General features: G+C 36.7%; 1 protein-coding gene across 3 annotated transcripts in view; it reads left to right on the top strand.

Moving 5' to 3' along the window:
• LRRIQ1 (leucine rich repeats and IQ motif containing 1) overlaps positions 1–8,220 on the top strand; it is a 210,589-nt gene extending 202,369 nt beyond the window's left edge. For all 3 annotated transcript variants that reach the window (XM_045463931.1, XM_045463933.1, XM_045463934.1), the window contains one exon: positions 7,728–8,220. In XM_045463931.1, the coding sequence (XP_045319887.1) occupies positions 7,728–7,870 (143 nt within the window). In that variant the 3' untranslated portion in view covers positions 7,871–8,220. The remainder of the gene's footprint in view (positions 1–7,727) is intronic.
• The last annotated feature ends 18,153 nt before the right edge of the window (positions 8,221–26,373 follow it).

The following is a 26,373-nucleotide window of genomic DNA, read 5'->3' on the forward strand; positions in this document are numbered from 1 at the left end:
TAGTTTAATAGTGTTACCTTAATTTCCCCATTTTGAAAATGAGAGTCATGTGTATCTTGTAGAGTTGTAATGAGGATTGAAAGAGATGGCAAAATAAAGTGCTGAGCAAAAGGGCCTGGGATGTAGCGGACCCTTAAACCCCTGCAACGTGACATTTTGAGGGAAGTTATGAGTGAACTGACAAGAGAATTGAAGAGCCAAGTGAGTGATGAGAAAACATGGGCAATAATACATAATACTTCTAATAGTTTTGATGGTAAAAACTAATATAACTGTGCTCAAACAAAAATGTTACTGATTTTAAATGCACAATGAAGAGATTGTTAAATATGTACACTTTAGTAATACTTTTAATTACCTGGCATACTACATATCATTCAGTATGACGGTGTTCTATGTACAAAATCTTCTAATAAAATAACTGCATGATACCACTATCTATGCCAAAAAACTAAAAATTGACTATCATAATTCCCATTTAAATGACCCAAACTTCCATCATCCACCATGGATGTTATGTTTTCGCCCAGATAAAAAGAAGGTCGACATAAGACTTTATAAACAATTATGACCAACTGTAACTTTTCTTGTACTGTATTTGAAATCTGACTTTGCTTATCCTCTTTTTTTTTTTAATCTGAAGTGTTGGATTTAAAGTAAATGTCAGTAAAGAAGAGCTACATCACACAGATTTTCTTTTTCATTTCTGTTCAGCAAGAGTTGGTCGCTAACAATGTAAAATTTTAAACTGTAAGGCTCTTTTTACTATTGCCTAACCCATTAACTCTGACTTTTCTTGGTCTCAGTTTTTTTTGGCAGAAGCCTTAAAAATAACAATTTGTTAGGTCTTGATATTTTGATCCTGAACTTTTAAAATTAATCAAACAAACACATTAACATTAACACTTTAACCCTTAAAACGTTCCCATAATCAGAACTAGATAATCAAAATTAATTACTGGTGCATGAAGAGCATGTTTACAGGGTTGGTGGGAATCATCTAATGCATTTGCAACTACAAGTCTAGTACAAAGTAGATATGTAATAAATAGCTGTTGATTTAATGTCCTTTAATTTAAAAAAATTTTTTTAAACGTTTTTTCATTTTTTTTTTTAATTTTTTTTTAACGTTTATTTTTGAGACAGAGACAGAGCCTGAACAGGGGAGGGGCAGAGAGAGAGGGAGACACAGAATCTGAAACAGGCTCCAGGCTCTGAGCTGTCAGCACAGAGCCCGACATGGGGCTCAAACTCATGGCCCGTGAGATCATGACCTGAGCCGAAGTCGGACGCTTAACCGACCAAGCCACCCAGGCGCCCCAACGTTTATTCATTTTTTGAGAGATAGAGAGAGACAGAGCGTGAGCAGGGGAAGGGCAGAGAGAGAAGGAGACACAGAATCCGAAGCAGGCTCCAGGATCTAAACCGACAGCACAGAGCCCAACGCGAGGCTAAAACTCACAAACTGTGAGATCATGACCTGAGCCGAAGTCAGACGCTCAACCGACTGAGCCACCCAGGCGCCCCAATGTGCTTTAATTTAATGTCTATCTCCAAGATCCGAGACAATGTAATGAAATAGTCAACAATGATTCCAGACACAGTTAAATGTAACAGTATTAGTAACCACAGAACAATGCATATAGATCTAAAACAGTAGTTACTTTCATCAGCAGTTGACATTATCCAGAGAATGACATTATTTCAACTGTACTTGAGTGAGGAAACTAGTTGTACTACATTGTACAACTAATACAAATGTACAAATGTAGTTGTCAACTACATTTACTCTTTGTAAAACAAACAAACAAAAAACCATGCATTTTTCACATTTTTGAGGACAGGATCCATGTATGCTCTATTGATAATAGATTAAAGCATCATGTTTCTAACTGTAGTATTCTAGTTCTTATGCCTTTCCTTCATGTTCATTTCCTTTTCTTAAATAAACTGCTATACTCTGACATATTATTTTTTATTTTTATTTTTTATTTTGGTTGTTATTGCTGCTTTCAAACCAATTTCCTACACTAGCTAATGTGGTGAGTAAATAAGTGGGTATGGTCAAATGTGAAATGCATTTGTCAACTGAATGAAACTGAAGTGCAATAATATAAAAAATCCTCAGGCTAGCCATGTTTATTGTTGCCAAATGTCTCCCTGCTAAGAAGTAATAAGCATGTAAAGGGATAATGAAAGTTTCCATGAAAAGTTTTTGGGAAATCTATCCACAAGTCTTCACTATCTGGGAAAGTGGAAATAAGTATTTGTTTTATACAAGTTCCATATGAGGACTGTAAAGATGAACTATTAGAATAAAAAATAAAAAACCAACTACAATGCGATAGTTACTAATATGATTTGGCACATGGAAGGAAATGGACAGGGAAGGTCTACTACATGGAAGAATAGAAGAATGCCTGCTATAAAATATGCACTAGATAAAAAAGTGTTGAATGAATGTGTAAATAAAAGGAAGATTTTACATTAAAGCTTTTAAAGACCCCACGTGATCTTGAAAGTCTAATTTGGGTTTTAAATGTTTAAATTCCAAAGGATAACTGCTTAATGATAAACATTTCAAGATTTACTTGAAGTGCATATTTTTGCTAAAAGTTTACTTTGGCTAAATTAATTAATGGGAAAGTGAGGGGTAAAACAAGATCATTAGAAATTAAAATAGAGTTGTTATATAGGAACTGAATTATTTCAAAGAAATAGATGTATCAATTAAGGTTAGAAAATACTCTCAATTATTAGCATCATTTATACCATCATTCTTTAATTACAAACACTTAAGGACACTTGATTGTAAATACAATGAATGGAATTGAGTCCTACAGAGAACAATAAAAAAAAAGTGATTAAAGGAGTTGGGAATAGACCTTACCTGAATTGAGAAGAGTAAAGGGACATATGACCTGATTTTTAGAAGCAGCAATGTGCAGTAGAAATGGATGGCTGGGTAGCTTATAGATTAACTCCCTAGTGAGTTACACTTTTTTTCCCCTAATCAATTTAGAAGTTTAAACACTCAATTAGTATCTACTCGTTTAGTTGGAAGCCAGAAAATTGCACTAACCAAAGTTATGCAGAATAGTGAACAATGGAAATAAAAGTGTTAGTTAATTTAAGGGCCACATGACAGAAGACAAACCTAGTTCTGAAAAAAAAACTTATTTATATTTTACACCAAAAAATAAATCGCTCAAAAAAATTTCCTCCAGAAAAAAATAAAAATAATGCTGAACAACATTAGTATGAGGACCACAGAATTTATACAATCAAGACAATATTTTTAGCACCACATCCTAGTCATCTATGTCTGTGCAGAGACAGCGACAATGTATCTTCAAGAAGAAATCAACACAACAGTGTGTTACGAATAGTAAAACCTGGCGAACAGTGCATACTATAAGGAGGCCTCAAAAAAATCTAGATCAAATAGGAGGCATAGCTATTGTAAAAGATCAAGAAATATGCAAAATACCAAAATAAAAATCTATACAATATCTATCAAGATTCCTCACTCTATTTAATATGTATTAGCTATTATGCTCATTAGGAATTGTTTTTCAAATAAATATACATAGCCAAAATATATTATATGTGTCTGATTTAGAAATAATAGGCATCATGATTTTTACCAACAATAATGAGTACTGTGGCTATTTTGTTTCAAAACCTGATTTTCTTAGTCATTTGTCTCTTAAATATTGGGCAAGAAGAATAATTGTAAATGCCATTGTCCAAATGAAATAGTGAGAAACAGAATTTTTATTAGTATTGTTATGTCATAGAAAAAATTTTAGTCACTGAAAAAGCTTGAAAACAATTTCAGAAACAAGCAAAATTTCTGGGATTTATTGAGAAAATCTGAATATAATATAAACAACCTGTTATTTGTTTTATTTTCATTCTCAGTGTTAGACTTTAAACTTTAACTAACTGAAGTTCACTGTGAATGATCATTATAATTCAAAGTTGGACATAGCAATGACCTTAAAAAGCAACTGTTATTTGAACACTGTAATAACTACCTCAACCCCAGACTTACCCAGTGTAACTCATTTACAGCACTTAAATTGATGTAAACGCTTTGCTGCTAAAAATTTGTTCTGGTCACTTTCATTAAAATGTTGAGTTTTTTTTTTCTCCATGCTTTACTTGTGCTGTATCTGCTGTTAAGCAATACAATATGGGAAGGACTTTGAAATGATTTCTATATCCAGACACATAGTGTTGGGTTTATTGATGAAAATCCAATGACGCATCACTATACATCATGAAATTTCTATTTTGACCTGTTTAACAAAAAAATTTTTATACATACCAGGAGAGTCATTCAAAGCATTTTACATATTAAATTACTTATCAAAACATAGCATATATAGACCTTGACATTTGTTAAAGAACCAAGGATTTAATCAAAAAAAAATTTTAAAGGACCAGAACAAATCTTTAGCAGAACACAGATTATGTGGCAAAGAAGTGACTTATTGGAAGATAGAGCATTCTTATCAAGACCTACTTTCAGCATATATGTAAGAAACTGATTGGTTAATTTGTATGATCACCTGCAAATATGTGCCAGACTGTTGTTAAAGAAACATAAAATCTATAACGATAATGTAGCAGGAAAGAGACAAAAACAGTTAAAGGTCCTTCAGTCATAATTCTTTTATTCCAGGAGCCTATCAGTAGGTCTAGCTCTCATGTCAGTTTTTTGAGGTAAGATTCTCTCACTATTGTATTTTCATGTGGGTAATTTTAGAATGATTATACATTGACTGTATTAAATTGCTTCTTTATTTTCTTTTTTTCCATTTCTAGAGTAGTTACAGGACAAAGTAATGGCTTTACAATGAATGCCAATATGTGGTTCCTTTATAGATGTGTTGTTTTACTCTTCGATTTATGTTCCATGTATCTGGTGGTTCAAGAATTTACATGCCAACAAAAAGACTCTCACTAAATGCAATGGGAGAATACGCTATATTGATTACTGTGCAAATTATTTATAGGTAGCAAAACAATAAAATGAAAGCCTTTAATCACATCAAAAATATATTTTTTAAAAACTATATGTATAAATATAAGTATTTCTGTCATTTTAAACACTAATTTCCTACAGCATTTTCATTCTACTGAAAATATACTTCAAAATTACTACAAAGCTGTTTTATAATATCACGTAATATGTTTTTAAAATTATTTGCCAAAGGATGTTTGCCAAACAATGAAAAATTTACAAGCAGCCTCTTAAAAATGCAGTTACATTGTGGGTAAGTACAAAAAGACTTGCAGATTCATCAACGTTTCAAAATAACAAAGACAACAGAACAATATTAGGGGGAAAAATTGTACCATACAATAAATTTACAGTCAATAGAAAAATCCTTTAGAATGCAGACTATTAAAAGTGAGCATTTGGTCTAAAGAAAAGCCATGTTTTAACACAATTCAGTTTATTTCATTTTGAAATAATTATTTTAGAAGTATATGAAATTATAACTATTTCAATACTTTGTACAGAAAGTGTCTCCCTCCTTACATATTATTTATCTTTGATTAAAAAAACTTATATTAAGAGTAAAAGCATTAAGTAATACATCTGTATACTATTAAGATACTGTCATTAAAAAATTAACCAATAATGAACTGTTATTGGATTATATTTTAAAATGCATACTTACTTGTGCATATTACCTTGAATAATGCTTGCAAGGAACTGTAATTAGCTTTCTTTGTTGGAAGAAAACATTTGTGTCAGCCATTTGTGGAAATCTGCTTACTCTTTTATTAATTTCTGTTTTTGTCTTAAATAAATATATCTGAATTCTGAATGTGTCCCAGTTCTCAAACCTCCCTGCTTCCCTGCCCCTTCAGCCCCAGCTTTCTCCTGAAATGATATATTCTCCTAAAAAAATACTTGCTATCCAGGAAATTATTTATTCATTAAAGAATTTTTATTGCTGAGGCAAGGTGAGGGTTTGCTGTTACTGTTGTTTTGTAAAAGAGACCAAAGGAGACATTCTATTCTGTTTCTTGGAAAAAAAATATTTTCAATATGTAACAGCAAGTAGAGAGGGGGTGAGCTTTTAGGATGCTTTCTTGCATTTTTTTAGGCCACTATTTTATCATTAGGAAATTCTCACTTTTCTGCACTAGTAATACTCCTGCTGCTTGAAAGTTCTTGCGGTGTCACAAAGGACTACTGACTGACTTGGAGGGAATGGCTTCAAGCAGGCTAACTCTGGCCAGCACTTGAAAACGAACTTTACCTGGCGTAGCTGTTCGTCCCTCTGCCTCTGATTGCCTTCGAGTGCCAGCTGGGAAGGTCTCTGAACTCCCAAGCTATGTTGTCTACCAATTCCATTGCAGGCTTGTGCTGGAGCCACACGTATTACCCTCTCTGTGCCCAGCATGCCCCGTCCCGCTTTTTCTTTCATATTCTTTCCACAGACTAAAATATTCTACCTTTATAGAGGTTCATCAACTACTTTGAATTTGTTTTCCTACTCACAATTTTAATATAAATACCCGAAAAGCAACAGCTTTTACATATAAAATGAAATGAACCAATATTCACCATCATGCTGCACCAAATTTGAAATTAAGGCAAATTTCCACAGACGGTCTAGTGTTTCCTAACCTTTCCATTTAGATTTATATATTTGTAAATATTTTAAGTTTTGGTTGCAAAAGTATTACTTAAAAAAAAAATAGATATTTCCCCTCCTGAACTTATTAAAGCACAGACGCATCACACTGAAGAGTCACGTGGTTTGAACCTTTGCCTCAAGCCAGTACTAAAGGAGCTCTGGATTCCTCACTGCTGCTTTTCAAACCCTTTCCCCACAGATACAGCCCTGTGCTTGCATAATCATCAGGAGATTTAATGCAGATGATCATAATTCTTTAATAGTATTTTTGATATGGCATCTTGGGATCTTGCTGAGTAACATATTCCTAATCCACTATCCCATTCCTTCAACTACTATTTATTTTTAGCTTCTAACAATTTTTGATGCTTTTCTCTGGATAAATTCTCAATTGTTGACTATAAATAATATCCTTTTCCATTTTATAGCACCTGTTTACAAAGCACTCTGATAGACCTTACCACCATTGCAATATAATAAAAAAGGCAATCTTCACAATGACCCTATACTGCACAGATAATTTCCTTCATTTATAAAACTAAGGCTCAGAAAGGTTGTAACCTGTCCATAGTCACAAAGTTGTGTCTTACGCAGCCAGACTAGAACCCATGAATATCTTCAGATTCTAGAATTAATATATCTTCTGTTTTACCAAGAATTCTTCTTTCTGAAGAAATCCTAAATTCAGTAGAACCATTTCTAAAACTAATTAGAACATATTTATGAAAATAAAAACAGTTAAAAAATTTTAAACTATGAAAATTTAAATACCTAAGAACTAGGAAGATGTATCATCTCAGTCTTGAAATACCAGTCTTAATTTGTAGATAGAAGAAAACGTATCTATTTGATTTTTTCAATCATTTCCTTTCATTTAACCTAAATGTACTTTGTACCAAACCTTGATTATTTTTCAGACAAAAGTGAACTCAATATGCCCTTCTTAAACCCAAAGCTCATAATTCTAAAATGCACATTGTTGACAAATATATTTCTTACCTTAAAATATAATTTTGCTTGGATCAAGTTAAGTGAAATTGTACATTTAATATCACTGTCTAGGTTTTTCAGTTAAGGGAATACTTGCACCAATGATAACAAATTCGAGACCTTCTAAGAAAGAACGTATGTCATTTCGTGACTATCCCGTACAACTCAGTGGTGGATGGGGAAGTGGCAAAAAGAAGGAGAAAACTTCAAACTAATTCTTCAAGCTTCAGCATTCAAAACATATGGCGCACGGTTTTCTCAAGAGATCTACGGATATCTGGTCATGTTACCAATTGAATACAAGGTTTTAGAGCACTGTCTTTAATTTGTGTTACTATACATATTCCACAGTTTTGTTTTCTGATGGAGTTATCTGATTTCCCATCTATAAAAAACAGGTTAGCTATTGTTCCTATGTTTATGAGGAATGGCCTCCAGAATTAATTCTTAAAATATTGTAATGGAATTTGCATATCCAATTTCTTCTTTTGTTTAAAGATTTTATGACGTATGTATTAAAGATGGTTTTTGTTACCAGTAAGAAGTTGTAATACCATACACATATTGTAAGAGAATATAACTATAATTTATTGACATTGTTTATAGTATTAATTAATAAGTTATATATTAATAAATTTTATTTGACTAGATTATTATTTGGATATTCAAAGATAAATTGATGTATAAAATATTTAGAATAGATAATGAAAATGGCCTTTAATTTTATTTTACTTTAAGTCATCTCAAATAGATAAGTTATGTTAAGAAAATATACTTTATGTTTAAACTAAAATGAAACATAAATTTAAATATATCAATTTAATAAATTGGATATTTTATATGTAATGTTTCATTCAAATGTATATTAGCCTTATAATTTTTAAAAGGTAGATGCTAATTCTGATTCATTCACATGATTCTACTGACTCAAAAATATTCTTTCATTTTAATTTTAGCTAAGGCGCCTCAGAATGATTTTAAAAATCTTTTTAAAGCTCAGTTTCAAAATTTTGTAATATTAATATATTTTCTAAAATCACAGGCCAGTTTTATTAAATTCTTACTATTTTGTGGTTAATATTCTGTGATGTTTTAGTAAATACAGTGTGCAAATACTGAATTTACCTTTCACGCTCCTTGGGGTCCTTTACTTTCCTGAGTCTGGAGCTTCTTTCCCCAAGCTAAGTTCTCTCGTTGACTTCCCAGTGTGTGGCTTTTAATAGGATCCAGTGAACTTTAGATTCTTCCTCTTTGTTTTTCCTACTCTTTATTGAAGTATTTCATCTAAAAATGACTAAGCAGATTTAGAGATGCATTTATCTAGTTTGTGCCCCCTATCTACATTTGGAGCTCCACTGCATTTCAGATCTATAAATCTCTTTCAACTTGATTGAGGTAGAAATGGTAATGAACCTTGAGCTGTCAATCAAAGAAAACAGAGATTCATGTGTTGTGGCCTCGAAATTGAGCTTTGGAACATAAGCTACATGTGCAGTTGCTTTATGAACATGCTGTTAGGTCATCCTTTTACTAAGAGCATCCACAAACCACCATAATGTAATGATGGAAAATGTTTTATCTCGACTTATTGTGAACCCTGCAAGAGAAAACCACATTAGAGATGAAATTGATGGGGTTTTATGGTTCATATGTTCAAATCAATGATATGAAAAAGTACGAGAAATGAGATGTTTATGATTAAACTGTTTTAGTGCTTAAAAATAATTAAGTCTGTAGTTTCTGTAGTCAGTGACTTGTGTGTTCCATAATATTAATTTTGAGGAAGATGATGGGTGCTGATGCTTCTTAAATTTGTAGCCGATGGTTGATGAAGATGTCAATAAAATAGTTTCCTGACTATGGTGTTAAATTGGAAGATCTTTGTAGTGTTTGTTGTTTATTATGTCTGGCCTTAAAATGATCATTTACAAAATCAAAGTTCAAACATTATTTTTAACACTAGTTTATCTGTGTTTGTGAAAATAAAAAAGGTAAATTTTAAAATTGAATAAATTTTTAAAAACAGTTTAATTTTTTTTAATTTTAAAAGTTAAATAAAACCTAAAAGAAATCAAAGAGATATTCTTTCTCCTGTTGCCTTGGGAAGATATTAAGGCAAATATTTGTCTTTGAGATTTGGATGAGCCTATATTTTCACTTAGTTGACTGAATTTTGGATTGATAGCTATGGACCCAGGTAATGTTGCTATTCAAATGTACAACCCTAAATGACCTTTTGTCTTTCCTTAACCCTTCCCAACCCAATGCTCTCCTTCCTACCTGCCCTCCTCCCCAGTGCTACCACAATCACCAGTCATTTCCAGTGAGAATGGTAAAATGAATCCCCAATCACAAAAAGGCTGGTGGAAGGCAGTGTTTGGAGATTCCAGAATGTCTTAATATGAGAGTTAACTATATTGGTTTATGGGGGTATCACCTTCCCAAGGTTCAGTCTGCCAACATCTTTGTGACATAGTGCTTTATAAGAGAGCTTATTAGGTATTTTGAGAAGCATTTCAAATCCTAATTTCTTATTGTGCTCATGAATTAGTTGTAGGTACAGCTACCACATTAAAAAACAGAAAAGCCAGAATAATAGAACAAAAGCCAAAGAACTGTTAAAGGCAATGCTGTGCCTTAAAGGCAAAAGGGAGAATACACCAGGATTCCTGGAAATTAGTTTTGAGTTTTTCTTTTTTGGAGAAAACAAGGGATGCTGCATTTTAATTAGGAAGAATAAGTTGGAAGTCATAGACAGGGTTTAAAAGTTTTTTTTAATAAAAATTGTGAATGAACAATAAATACCAGTGGTTTAAGAGATTTCTGTCTAATTTTAAATCCTCACATCATCAGTATAAGCAGCTTTAGATGCTACATGCTTTGAGTATGCTGTTATTCAATTGGCTGTTCCCATGATCTTAGTTGCTCTTAATTTACTCATACTTTCTCATTTTTCTCAAAATCTAGGTTAACATTGAGCCAAAATTGAGAATAACAAACATGTAGGATATATTTTGACAATATTTTACTGGTAGTATGCTATAATTGAAGTAACTATAAGTTTCTTAGAAAAGAGAAACATTTTTGCTTATTCTTTTGAAAAGAAAAATAAACTGGTAAGGTCAGCCCTTATTTCCTTTATTATCATATTCCCTACTAAATGCAGTTTCTATCATCTCTGGAGCTCAAAAAATAATTCACCATCTGAATTTATGGTTTTCATGATTATACTGGGAGAAAGTGAGAATAAAGAATATTCTTTAATGTAGGGGAAGAAGTTCCCTATGCATTCTATGGAATAATGGTTTTCAGGGTTAATTTCTAGCTAGTTAATTAATTTAATTAATTTCTCACTAATAGGAGAGGTAATTCTGACTATTTCAATACAGAATAATATCCATTATCTACCAGGATATTTTTGTTTGCATAGATGCAGTTTTGTCAATGATGATTGTGAGATTCAGAGAAAGCCTCTTTTCAGAAGCTAAAGAACTATTATCTAGACTTATGCTGTCAAAACCATTGGTCACTAGCCACATGTAGCTACCTGGTACTTTTAATACAGTTAGTCTGAATTGAGAGATGATGTAAGCATAAAATACACAGTAGAGTTCAAATATTTAGCATGAAAAAAGAATTCAAAATTGCCCAATAATTTTATGTTGATGTGTTAAAATAATAGTATTTTGGGTTAAATAAAATGTATTATTAAAATAATTTCTTTTTTATTTTTTAAGATGTAAGCACTTGAAAATTTTAATTGTAAAGTAATTTAATGACATGTATATTTAGCATTGTATTTCTATTGGATAGTACTGATTCAGAGGCTATTGTGTGACATAACTTAGGTAGGGTGTATCATTGCAGAAAACAATTGGGAAGATAGTAGACAAAAGATAGTGACCAGAGAAAACAGGGCACAAAAATTCTAGTTTACAAAAAAAGGAAACTTTGATTCTGCTAAACATAGTGAATATTATGAAATAAGAAGGAAAAATAACCTCAGTTTTGGTTCTAGACTTTAAGATGGTGTAATTGCATTTAACTCTGCGTTAAAATTAACATATATATATACATATATATATACACATATATATGTATATATATGTGTATATATATATGTATATATATATATATATACACATATATATGTATATATATGTGTATATATATATGTATATATATATATATATATTATATATAAAGTTTGTTTTGTATTTGTTTTTAATAAGAGACCATCTCATAAAGTCTGGTCAAAGTCTTTTATGTTACCGGTGGTAAGAAATAGAATTAGCACCCTTGTAGTCTTTATGTTATCTCAGGCTTTACATATGTATAACTGTTAATTTTCAAATGGCATGACTTGAACTGTGACATAAATAAGGTCTTTTAATGGGAACCATATTATATTTGGCATCTTACTGTATTATAAATCCAGTTTTAATCTACATAAAACACAAAAGCCAATAACAGTTGTGTAAATGAATACATTTGGAAACAGTAAATATAATGTTTATAACTTCTAAAAAGCATGTAGTCAAAAATGCTTTATTTTTATTTTAAATGTGTGTGGGGGGGTTGTTTGTGTTTTGGGGTGGGAGAGCACAAGCAGGGGAAGAGCAGAGAGAGACAGGGAGACACAGAATCTGAAGCAGGCTCCAGGTTCTGAGCTGTCAGTGCAGAGCCCAACGTGGTACCTAAACCCATGAACCTGTGAACCACGAGATCATGACCTGAGCAGAAGTCAGATGCTTAATCAACTAAACCACCTGGGTGCCCCAGTCAACATATGCTTTAGGTGGTACTACCTGACCACCATCTTTCCTTCCCCTCCAAATAGTATGCAGTTCTTCTGCTGTTCCTAGGAGCCAGAATTTTACCTAAGTCAGAAATTGAAATGAAACCTTCCATATGACTTTTCATTTATGGCATATCCCTGCCAGCACTTTAGAGCAAGAGCCCCCTCTAGTAGATCTGGAATGGCCGCCTGCAGAAGGGATCATGAAGACTCTAGAGCTCTGTGAAGAAGAACGAGTGGAGCAGCATGAAAGAGGGCCACTACTAGGAAGGTCTGCTTTAGCATTAGGAGTTTAGAGTAAAGGCTTCTCTGGTACTTGTTTGTCATCTTTGTTTTCAAACAGTAACTAGCCAAGGAGCTACAGAAGATCCTTTATAGGAAGCTTTCGAGAAAAGTGAGCTAATTAATATCACTACAGGTACAGTTTTCCTTTTTTTCTTTCCTTTTTTTATTATTAATTTTGAGAGACAGAGAGAGACAGAGCCTGAGTGGGGGAGGTGCAGAGAGAGAGGGAGACACAGAATCTGAAGCAGGCTCCAGGCTCTGAGCTGTCAGCACAGAGCCCCATGAGGGGCTCAAACTCACAGACCTTGAGATTATGACCTGAGCGGAAGTTGGACGCTTAACCAACTGAGCCACCCAGGCGCTGCTAAAGTTTTCCTTTTTGTTTTTATTTGTATTTAAAAATTTTTTAACGTTTATTTATTATTGAGAAACAGAGAGAGACAGAGCGTAAGCATGGAAGGGGCAGAGAGAAGGGGAGACACAGAATCCAAAGCAGGCTCCAGGCTCCCAACCGTCAGCACAGAGCCCCACACGGGGCACAAGCTGACAAACTGTGAGATCATGACCTGAGCAGAAGTTGGACACTCAACCGACTGAGCCACCCAGGTGCCCCAAGTTTTCCTTTTTAGTTCAAGGTTTATTTTTACCATGACTGAGAGTAATCTTCACAACATCCTTACATTTTAGGTATTGGTATAACCACTTTTTCAATGCAGAGGACAAGATGAGAAACTACTTCAAGTCTATGATTTCTTTATGGAGAACTGAATGCATCTACCAGAGGTAACCAGGTGAGTAAGTGTAAAGCTGTTTTTTAAATAAATAGGTCATTAGAATTTCCTAAAAATAATGTTCTCTTGTGAAATCTATAATAGAAATGTCAAACTTATTTTTGTGATACATAGAGAATTGTTATAGAATTGTTTTAAATCAGCATTCTACAGTACAAATATAATAAGAACTACTTATGTAATTTTAAATTTTCTGATAACCACATTACAAATGTAAAAAAATGTAACTGATAAAAATTAACATATTTTACTTAGCCCAATATCTCCAATACATTTCTTTTATCAAATGGAATTATGAAGACATTATCTTACAGGAATAAAAAGAACTTCAGCCATACTAGACCCTAAAATTACAATGTTTGAGAAAAATAAGATGATTTCTCACTGATATGTATCAAACATAGAAGTAAAGGTAAATCTGTTTCTTTTCTTGAATCATTCAAATTTTGTCTAGCCACGGACCTTCTGTTAACTTCGGAATGAATCTGATACTTAGAATAACTCAATATAATACATAGAACGAAATAAGAAATCAGCACAGCAGTTTTGTTCTGCTCAGTACATGTTTCAGAATGAGGCCTATGGAAGAAAGTGAAGAGATCATATTTTTTGTAATCTGCCTTGTGTTCTGGTCCTTACTCTGTTATGTCATTTCAAACAAGTAACAAACTATGAGCCTGCTTGCTTACCATTAAATTAGGATCATAACTCCTAGGGTGCTGTGAGGTCAAGTGACAAAGTATATGAGAAGCCCCTGGCTCAGAACCTCGGGTATCATGAGGACTCATTAAATGATAGACTTGGCAAAGAAAATGTTTCCAGATCCATCTTCCAAAATTAAACCAACAACTGGATCAATTCCGCATACCTTATTTAGCAAGTATTTCTATGAAATGATGGAAAATATTTTTCTTTTTCTTTTTTCCTTTTTTTCTATTTTTTAATTTATTTTTTTCCTTTTTCTGTTTTTTTTTTTAATTTGAATTCAAGTTAGTTAACATGTAGTGTTGTCATGGTTTCAGGAGTAGAACCCAGTGATTTATCTCTTACATATGACACCCAGTGCTCATCACAAGTGCCCTCCTTAATATCCATCATCCATTTAACCCATCCCCCTCGCACCTCCCCTCCAGCAACCCTCAGTTTATTCTCTGTATTTAAGAGTCTCTTATGGTTTGCTTCACTCTGTGTTTTTATCTTGTTTTTCCTTCCCTTCCCCTGTGTTCATCTGTTGTGTTTCTAAATTCCACAGATGAGTGAAATCATATATCTTTCTTTCTCTGACTGACTTATTTCACTTAGCATAATACCCCCAGCAATTGCACTACTAGATATTTGTCCAAAGGATACAAAAATGCTGACTGGAAGGGCACATGTACCCCAATGTGGCTAGCTGCGCTATCAACAACAGCCAAATTATGGAAAGAACCCAAATGTCCACTGACTGATGAATGGATAAAGATGTGCATATATATACATATATGTGTGTATATATGTATATATATATATATATATATACACATATATACACACATATATGTATATATATACACACACACACATACATATATGTATATATATATATATACATGCATACATACACAATGGAGTACTGGTGATGAAAAAGAAGGAAAACATTTTTAAAAGATCTTTCGAACTTGCTTCTCTAAATTTGCCTTGAAATGGCAACAGAATTCAATGCTTCAAATACATATATGTTGAGCACTCTCCACTGAAAGGATGTAGAATACTTAGGAAATGTAAAAGAGATACATTTCTAATAGCATGGTCATTTATTTTTTCATATGGATAAGTAAAACAAGCATTTCTAGAAAATAGGTTAAAACGCCACCACCACAACTCTAGGCAGTGTTCTGTGTTCCAAAATAGACCCACAAAATATTTCCACTTCAAACCAGGTCCCAAAAGGGATGCCAGGTAATTGGCTAGACTGGTGCACTTTGCCACTTGTCATCCCCTCCCCTTCAAAGGGAGATAACTAGCTCATTGTCTCTCTAGGGAGACAAAGAAAAGCATACCCATCCCTTGATTTTTTTTTTTTTTTGATTAATCAGAAACTTGTGTTTTGGGGGCATGTGTGTGGCTCAGTCAGTTAAGCATCCGACTCTTGATTTTGGCTCAGGTCATGATCTCAGGATTCCTGGGTTCAAGCCCTGAATCGGGCTCAGTGCTGGCAGTGCAGGCCCTGCTTGGGATTCTCTCTCTCCCCCTCTCTCTGCCCCTCTCCCGCTCTCTCTCCAAATAAATAAATAAACTTTTAAATAAAGAAACTTGTTTTCTTATCTTCATAAATATAAACTAACTTTAAATATAAAAAGAAATGTTTGGGGCATGGGGAATATTAGTTTCAAATGAGAATGGACAAGAAAAAGGTGTTTTCATATTCTATTTAACTGCCCTTAAAGGATGAATTGATATCAAGGAAAGCATTTTAGGCAAAGGATACAGCCTGGATAAATACCTGGAGACAGCCAACAGTGACATATCTAGGGAGCGGAAGATAGGACAGTCCAGAGACTGGATTATTGAACAGAACTGAGAGAGCCTGGTGAAAGAGACAGGGAATTAGTAGGAAATGTGATTAGGAAGTAAAATTGGATAAAGTACCCTGAGATCTGTCCTTCCTATAGATTTTAGATGGAAAATTGCTATGTGATGGTTTTCAAAAATAGTAAGACAATGTTATTATTACTAATAATTACAGAGATAATCTCAAAATAAAAATAGACATGATCAGGGGGAAATTTTAATCTGATTCAAATATGAAATGATCACAGTAAAGCTACCCCCTCAAAAGTCCCTGATTAATGGATGCACTATTTTTTTTTTTTTATTAAGGTAAGGGGGAGAACACTTGAATGACCTACAAAGGTGTTAGCCTGTGGAAGTCTGTTGAGAGTTGGTTTTACATATGCTGATGTTCTTAAATCTAATTGGAGCCACTTCCCAGTATAGACATGGGCTGAACTCTGTAAATGCTTTCCTCACAAAGATATTGATACAGAGAGTGATATCCTAAATAACCTGCTCTATGCCAGGGAATGGGTTCGTTCCATAAAGGCTTCAGGAACACTATGCTGAGTCTTCTAAATTTAATAATTCCTAGAAAAAGCTAGAATTTCTATTATTTACTTAGAATATATTAAAATCAAAGAATTGTAAGGCCTCTGTCTCAGTTGGCTTGGGTTGCTGTAATAGACTACCATTTATTTCTCACAGTTCTGAAATCTTCAGTTCTGAGATCAGGCTGCCAATGTGGTCAGGCTCTTGGTGAGGGGCCTCTTGCTGGTTTACAGATGGCCATCCTCTTGCCATATTCTCACATGGCAGAGGACAAGACCTCACCTCTCTTCATCCCTTTATAAGAGTATTAATCTCATCATTAGGGCTCCACTCTCATGATCAAAAAACATAACTAATCACCAACCAAAGGCCCCACTTCTAAATACTATCACATTGGGCATCAAGGTTTCAACATATGAATTTTGAGGGGACACAAACATTCAGTCCATAGCAGCTTCCTAAAAACCATATAATTTATTTAAATGATAAGAATTGTATTTCTAATAAATAACTTCAATGTACTATTTTTTTCTTGTTTTTTTTTTTTTGAAGTTTATTGATTATTTTGAAAGAGAGAAAATGAGTGAGGGAGGAGCAGAGAGAGAGAGAGAGAGAGAGAATCCTAAGCAGGCTCCACACTGTCAGCGCACAGCACCAAGAGGGGCTCCATCTCAAGAATGGAACCCTGAGATCATGACGTAAGCTGGGACCAAGGTGCTTAACCCACTGAGCCACCCAGGCGCCCCCAGTGTAGTCTTGTTTTCAATACATGTCTCATAATGGAAATATTTTATCAGGAGATGCTGAGATTTTAATAGTTAACTGTATTTGTTTTCGGTTCTACGGACTGATGGTTAGTGATAGAGCTGGGAACAGGACCCCAGTCTCCAGAGTCACAAAAATCCTGGAAAATTTGTTAGAGATGATACTTATGTTTACAACGTGACCGACTTGTAGTTTGCAGCAAATGCACTTACCTCAAACCAGTACACATGTCAGGACATAAGGTCCTCAAGGAGCTTTGTTTCACATATGTGATCCTCTCTCCTTCTCTTTCTTAAATGATAATAATTAGATGTATCATTTTCTTCATTTAAATAGTCAAGTTTTCTTTTTTAATATCACTTTTGATTCCATAGCACAACTTGTTTATTTCTACTATGTCCATAATCCTTACCAAGTGCCTTCCCATTCTGAATTTTAAAAATCGTAACAGTAAAAACAGTGCTTATGATATGTCCAAGCGCTGTCTCCAAATGTTTGAGATACAATAACTCTTTTATATTCACTCTCATCCTTTGAGGTAGGTATTATTCCCGGCCCCCCTTTACAGAAGATGATACTGAATCATAAATGGTTACATACCTTTCTTAGCATCACACAACCAGCAGGTGGTAGAGGTGGACCCAAACCTAGTGAGTCTGAATCTAGCCTGTATTTTACTACACTTTTGATGTTATAAACAAAATGGATATGCACATATACGTTATCACCGACATTGCAGGTAACCAGTTAGCCAAACTTGCCATCAGTAGGTAAAAGTTACCTAAATAACAACAGTACAGGCAGGCCAGAGTGATATTATGGTAATTTGACAGAGAACACGTGCTTTCGAAGTGTAGTCTTTAATTTCAGCTCATAATTAAGGCAAAACATGAAAAAAAAGCATTTTTCTCCTTCGAGAAAATTAATCCTAATTTTGAAATTAATAGCACAGTAATTTATTGTGAAGGAATCTTCACAGATGTAATGCTATGTTAAGCGTGAAGGACACCATTCGGAAGCTTTGATTTGGAAGAGGCTCGTACAGCACAGATTTACCTCTGTCACCTCGCTTGCCCAAGAGCATGCAACTTTGAGAATCAGCTCACTTTACTCACAGAGAACTTTCTTGTTAAAACGCTTGCTTTTTACATTAAAAAACCTGTTTTCTAACTGAAGCCAATCCATCTGGGCCCACCACTGGGGCTAAACTGAAAAAATGTAATCATTCTTTTGCGTATGTTCTCTTCGCTAAAGATCACTAAGTGCTCTAACCATTCTCTGCATGACATCTTTTCCAAATGCCTTTTGACCCCACCCACTGTACACTAGAGAAGCTCAAAATGCTCAATTTCTCTTGGTAAAAATAATGTTAGGGCACTTCTTAGTTCTCTAGACTTCTGCATAGTAAAGTATGTAGTGAGGATTGATCTTTCTTGATAGGGGGTGCTTTCTTTCTGCTAATGTAAGTGAAGTTTCTTTTACCTGCCTTAGCAACTAAATCATGCTGTTAGACTCAAAATATCCTCAGATCTTTAATGTATGGACCCTTATAAGCCTTGCTTCCCCTCTTCTGCATTTACTTTCTTAACCTTAATTTTAAACTTTGTATTCGTCTCCGTTGACTTAATTCCACTATTCCACCTTCTCCAGAATATCTGCCTCCCAATTTTTCTTGTATTCTCAATCTTCATTCCTATTAAGAATACCTACTTTATCAAACTTTGTAAGTGCAATATCTATATTTGAGCTTTTGGAGAAAATATTGAATAAAGGACCATGTTTAATAGACAACACTTGAGGGAATTTTTAAAAAATGATTTAAAGGATTCTAGTGTTCACTGATGGAACTAAAAAGTTGCATGAGATACTTAGAGAAGCCCTTTATTCTATAGCATCAGCCTCCACTCTGACTCAGCAGTTAGAGACACCCACAGAAGCTTATGTAGCTTAAATGAGACATTCATTGCTTATAGACCTATTTTATTTCACAAAAAATAAAATTACACTGATAAAGATTCTTTTATTCATTTTCCCAAGATTCATATTACTTTTTAAACTTGGAGACAGTATTCAAAGTAGTATTAACATTAGAAATGCAGTTGTATTAACATGCAGAATTAAAGGATATTCTTAAAACAGAATAATCCATTATTGAGATTTTGCTTAATTCAAGTGTTGAACAATTCTTAATGTAGCAAAAGAATGACTGTAAGTTCCTCTACCCAAAAGTAGCACATGTGAATCAAATACAGTGCCAAAGAAATTTCATTAATGTTAATCAGAAATTAACTTTATTTGAAATATTTGAATTCCCTAAAATAACTGCATTAAAGAGATTTCCCCCCAAAACAAGTTCCTTTTAAAATTAAAATCTTCCTTAAGAACACAGCTCATCCTACATGCATATATATATTACATATATATAATATATATATAATGTATGTTATATATATAATATATACATATTATATATATATATATTGCACAAGTGGTCGATTCTCACAAAAAGTCTAATGTAAATGAATTGTTTACAGCCATTATTTTCTTTCTGGTAACTTGAAAAAGAAACGCTCCCTTAAGTATTTGAAAGAATAGCAGTAAATTTTCATTGCTTGTTATACTTGAACTTTATTGCTAAACTGTGCGTTCATGAGGTTTTGTTATCTCAAGCGCAAACTGTGAAGGTAGCAAAGTATTTAATTGCTCTGACTTCATAACAAAGGAACATGTGATGTGGGAGCTGAAAAAATGACGTAATCCGCTGATGTCCTGGGGATTCCTTTTTAGCACAAGCCTTTGAGTGTGTTGGGCTATCCCCTGCTCTAGGGGTAGTGCGTCAGCTCTGTTTAACAAAAAGGATATCAAAATTACAGTAAAGGTTAAGAAACGCTTACTGTAAAACAGGATCTTAAAAGGGACTAGACTATTGCCTGCTGTTTAACGTATTCACCAGGAACCTCTTGCAGTCAGGCTGAAACCTGGCTTTCCCCAACCAGGAGAGGGGCTCACTCGCTGTGGAAGGCAGGTAGAAAGAAGAGTGATGTGTGCGTTACTTTACATACATGCATACACGCGTTACTTTACATACATGCATACACGCTGTCCAAAAGGGTTAGTTACAAGTCTTCTGCTTTATCCCCTAAATCTGCAGCAATTTGCGATATGGATTAATTTTGATCGCCAACTTGTGAAACAAAAAGGGCACTGTCCTTAGCAGGGGACGGTTGGATGATCTATTTGCCAATATCAATATTTGGATGGAAAGCTTAAAATATGTTGTTTTTCCAAGAGTTAGACTTTAAAGGAGGGAAAGCACCACTGGTGAAATATTAGCAGCAAATCGGTTAACCACTAACTTCTTTCTGTAGTCGTGGAGGCGCTTTTAAGTTTGCAGGAGAAGCGAAACTTCATTCTCTTTGCTCAGAATAGAGACTCCCCCACACATGCGCTCCTAACCGCAGCGTCGTCCCGGCAGTAGGTGACTTTGCACGCAGCCTGGAGGTCAAAGCAGGCGCCGTTTGGAGACTCTGACTTCACCCCGCGGGGCAGGCCAGGGCAGTCCCCTGCGGCTCCCCCGGGCCAGCAGCCCGGACGGTCGTCCTACGCCGAGGTGCGCACCAGGTGGCGGCCCACCGGTGTAGGGGGGCGCCCCGACTTGCCCCCGGGGAGTTTGCTCCGCTCACAGTCTGTGCACAACTTCCCGACAGGAGAGCTTTGGCGTGAGGCCGAACTGCGACAGCCACCGGGCTAGGTAGGGCACGGGATCCGGGGTGCGGTCTGAGGGGCAGGGACGCCGCGAGCGGCCACTGGTCGCGCCTGCATCCCAAGGAGGGGCGGCCCGCGGGCTCGGCTTTCCTTCTGCGAGCCGCAGAGTGCATTTGGTTCCCCAAATCTGTGTACGACACTTCGCGAATTAAAGCACACTTATCAAAATTCACATCAGGAATCCACGTTTGCCAGGGGCGGACAGGACAGGTTGGGAGAAGAGAGTGAATCATCTTTACTTTCCCTATAGTTCTTTAATGGTTTTTCGAATAAAAGAGTTGGCGCTCTCTCCCCTCTGTCTGAATAATCCTGGGTGTAACGAACACGTTTGTGTTTTTCTTCCTTCTGTCGAATCTGTAAAGCACCGCGGCAGAGAGGTTAATCCAGACTGCGCGTGGTTTTCAGCGGCTCCCGACGAGGTGCGTTCTAAGCGCACCGCTTGGTCCTGCGAGCCCTGCGCTTTTCCAGTCCCGCGAGGTAAAGGGTACTCGTGGGCGGGGGACAGGTACAGTACGTGGGGGTCTATCCCACAGAGAGACAGCTGCTTTCTGTTTGGACCTGCGTCGATTTCGTCTCTTAATCGTAACCCCTGGTGGGGGTTGCTTAATGACCGTGGACTTTTACACTTACGTTGTATACAATTCCAGGGCAAAGGGGGAAACGTCCGTCGTGTTATTTTGCCTCTGTCTATATTGAGACGTGCTTTAAGTCGTTACCTGAAACGTGAAAACGTAATGCGTGGATGTGTATGCACAACATCTCAAAGAGAAGCAGCCCTTGTCTTTAAGACTTATCCACGTAATCAGCAGGAAAAATGGACCTAAAATACATTGGATGGAACTTTAAACAACTCCTACTTCAGATGAAATGGTGGGCGGCGTGTTATAGGCGAATGATTAATTGCCAGTAAAATCTGAACAGAAATTCAATACAGCTTAGTGTAATTATAAACGATTTAAAAGCACATGTGTCCTAGAAGAGATCTTACTGGAACGCTCTTTTATCTTATTGTATTCACAACTTCCTGGAGCGATGGTAACAGCTATAGTGAGAAATAAAGGTGACTCCATTATCGTGGCTGAATTATGACGTTTTTATGTTTGTAATAAAATACATTTCTCTAGCAAATGTAAACAATGTCATAGTAAATGTAAACCATGACATGTTGGATAAGTCAAAATATTTCCACGTGGGGAAAATAGTCTTAGATTTTTTAGATTTAATTTGGACCCTTTAAGAAAACAAGTCAAATCCATTTCTCTATTTAAGAAAAGGGCAACTATGTGAAAAACTATTACTGAAACAAGTTGAAACTCAAAAACAAGCACAGGTCTTGGAAAAATCACGTGAGTTTCTAAAATACCAAAATACTTAATATTACTATTGAAATCACAGGTAAATTTAATCTATTGTAGTTGAGAACTTTGTAACAGGACACTTGACAGACTGACAGGATTGATTAAAATCCAAGTAATTTCCTTTCCAATTGAAAGACAGAAGCTTCAAAAACGTGACGAAGTTACAAATTAGTCTGTAGGTATGTTTTCTGGAGTAGATGATGATAGATTGGGACATGCATTTAAAAGAAAAGCTTAAATACTTCTTCGTGCATGTATGTATTTTTATTTTGATGGAAACCTCTTGAGCTGCTTCGTTGCAAAATATATTTCTGTATCTGTTATGTCTTCAGAGCTGTGGGGAGGCTGAACATGAAGCCAGGAAGGGAAAACAGCAGCAGAGCACACACAAACACGAAGCCACCTGGCTTCTTGCCATCATACATGACATTCAATTATTTTAGTACTTTTTCATGAAGTATTCCCTCCACCCATCTTTCCCTCCCCTCCCCAGACCCTTGCTTTTCTACATTTGGCATGGTTCATCTGATTCAGCACGCATTGTTCCTAGCTGTACTTAGCAATATGCCTCAAACTCTCGCCACAAAAAGAAAGTGCTAAGACTAAAGTTCTTGCAACGCTATCTTGACAGTCCCACTATTGCTATAGAAGTGTGACGTTTCTTTCAATACGTTGAGAAAGAAAGGAACTAGAGTGATCTACACATTGTTTCAACTGCAGCTTTGATGTATGTACTCAAAATATTTTTCATTTCCCACAATATATTCTCTTGGGGGAGGGGAGCATTAAAAGCAGCTTTTGGACCGTGAGAATTTTTTTTTTTTAATATAAAATAAGTCAAGCTGACAGAGAGCCAATCTCTTATCTGAACTTGACTTATCTGAATTTACATGTGTGTGTCCCTGTCTGAGGGAATCAAATAGTCATTTCAGCGGACCTCTCAACGAGTTTTAACTTATTCAATTACTTCAATTCTAGGCTCCAAAGGGAGCTAAATAAAGAAAAAAAACCCCACCCCAAATTGCTGTGTTTGGGGAGTGGGCATCTAACAACAACAGCAACAACCACAAACTGATTGCAGGAATGTTAGATGTAACTTCAAATCAGAGCGTCAGAGTCATTTCGCAAAATAACCTTTCCCCTGTTAGCATCTGATGGTGCCAGGGGAATGAGGAGAAAACAGTGTTTTGGAAGAGGGTGGCACTTGAATCTACAGTAGGTCTGAAGCCCATCCTTTGGCTTTCTGGGCTGGACACATTCCATATTGACGCCTTCCGCAGGCACTGTGCTTCATTCCCGTCAAGGACATGTGACCGAACAAATGTCAATGTCTACCCAGCACTCAGAGGGCTGAAGGAGCTGGCATCCTAAGATGTTCTAAGTTTTGTGAGGCTTTAAAAGAAATTGCTGGCTCCCCATCTCCGTCCCTTTCCTACCCACACTTTCCACCATGCCCATTGAGAAAGTTCAGATTTGAAGGAAGCAAAGGAGAAAAGGAGCTACAGAAGCTTTATTCCTTATTTCTAGTAGATTTCTTGACTGACATGAAAGATGGGGAGCAGAATCCTGAGTTTAGAACCAGGCGTAGAGTGCAGAGAGAAACAATACCCTCAAAGACAAAATAGAAAGGTGGGGCAAAGAAGGGAACGGTAGCCTGGGGGTGTTGGACTGAGCCTGCTGAGATAAAATCCCTATTAGGACCTGGCTTAATAAACTGGGTCTTACTTGCCAGCTGATGGTTCCTCAGAACACTGACCCCTGGAGTCCTGGCCAAGCTGACTGGTTGGAATTCAGAGTGGGGATAAGGAATGAGGATTAGGAGGGGGTTTAAAAGCCTGCTGAGGAGAGAAGAGTTATGCCCGGTTTGGGGAGAAAGTATGTATGGAAGTGCTAAGGTCAGTTGCCAAGAAAGTTACCCTCAAAGCATCAAGCAGAAAAAGCCTAGGTAGATCTCACAGAAGGAGAGAGACCCTCCAACCTAATTTCAGCTCTCTTCATTTAATGAGTATTATTTTAATTAGTATTATTCTAAATGTATTATTAACGCTCCAATGGCTAGAGCTGTGTCATTACCATAAACTCCTTCTCAAACTCTCAAAATCTATTTAATGCAGCTTTTGGCAACCAGAGACCCAATTTCTTGCCAAAAGCTGCAGATTAAGCATTCGTTATGGGAGTCTGCCATTAGCTGTTCCTTCTGTTATGGGCACAAGTGGTTACATGTCTCAAAACACACAGCATTCAGTGTAACAGATTTGCATTTGCAGGAGGCTCCAGGGATATTAAGTGTGGTTGGTAACACCTTGCACCCATCGGTCCAACCACTACCATCAGAAATGCGTTTGGGGTATGGGATAGGAACGGTTTACTCAACAGCTATCCTCCTTGGCTCCCCTGTCGTTTCCTCTATGAGCTGGATCTTTATTGGTATACGAGTACTCTAGAGCTCGCATCATATGTCTTTCATTTAAACTACATCGAATGTTTTTCAGGAAATTTAGGGCTCTTAAGACGCATATTTATAAACAAGCTGACAGAGCTCTAGGACATAACTAAGTTTATAGCTAGGAGTTGTTTGTATATTTCCTCAAGTCAGCAAGGCGTTATTCTTGCTGCTGTTAAAAATTTAAAAACTTATTAAATGACCGTTTCTTTTATCCTCTCCATGTTTATTATAGAAAGTCAGACTTTCAGAATATCTCTGCAGGTAAGGTACAGAGGGGATTAGGAGAGAATCAAAAATCATCAACCCACACAGAAATGAGTGGATAACTCGACACCCAACTTTCCGACTGGGGCAGGTAGAAAGTGCCCAGGAAACACATTGTTGCTAGTTAGTCTTAAACGCGGTCCAGACGCCTAGGGCACCCGCCTGCGTTTCCTTTTTTTTTTTTTCCTTCTGCCGTCGATGCCAGGATTATTCCCGCGCCTCCTTGCAGTCTGGCTATCTCCTGGAGCGCAATCCCGGAAATTTTTTCTTTGACCGTTCCCACTTGAGATTTAACATTTCGCTGTAGGTGCCGGTTGCAAGGCTCAGGAGATAGCAGTAACAATACAGAAAGAGCCATATAATTCCAGGAGTAGCGTCAACTCTCCAGAACCCGACAGCTCGCTCAAGGCCATGCTGAGCGCGGCGCCACGTGAACTGAGCTGGTGCCCCCACCCCTCCTCGGAAGAAGCGTCCTGGAAAAACAGAGGCTGCTGCTCCGGGCCACCCGCTCCCGCTCCGTTCGTCCCGATTTGGGTGTTCAGGGCCGGCACGCTTCTAGGGCAGTGCTAAGGGGCAGCTCAGAGGTGCGCAGCGTTCCATGGTTGTTCCTCCGAGGCTGCGGCCTGCCCTGGCCTCGAAGAGGGTCTACCAGGGAGTCTTGGGCCAGCCAATGCCCCAAAGAGGCTGGAAATTCTCGAACCCATCCGACGCCTGCCAGAGTTGGACCTGGCCTCACCACTCGCAGAATCGGGGCTGCCCAGTTTGCCCAAGGCCGCGGCGTCGGTGCCAGGCTGGCCTGGGGAAACGCTACGGGCGATGCGGAGGCCTGTGCGATAAAGGCTGTCAGCACCTCGAAAAGAGTCCTCCCTGGGAAGGTGCAGTCCACAGACCCCAACTTGTGGGACCTTTTCACCAAATTTGCCAGTTCAAGAGCCTATTGCAAATGGCTGCCTCTTCGTGCCCAAGGCGCTGAACCAACATTTCCCTCAGACGCCGCGGGCTTCTCGGAAGCCAGGGTCAATCGCAAAGCCACACGTAGGAGGTTTCAATCCAGCAGTGCCTTCCTGCCCTCAGGGAGCTGCCAGCTCCCCACCCACCCTAGCATCACCCCGGGGCCGAGCGAGGCCCCGGCCCGGCCCGCGCCCGGAACGCCGCGGCGCTT

This window comes from Leopardus geoffroyi, chromosome B4 (assembly GCF_018350155.1).
Source record: "Leopardus geoffroyi isolate Oge1 chromosome B4, O.geoffroyi_Oge1_pat1.0, whole genome shotgun sequence".
In the NCBI taxonomy this organism is placed as follows: domain Eukaryota; kingdom Metazoa; phylum Chordata; class Mammalia; order Carnivora; family Felidae; genus Leopardus; species Leopardus geoffroyi.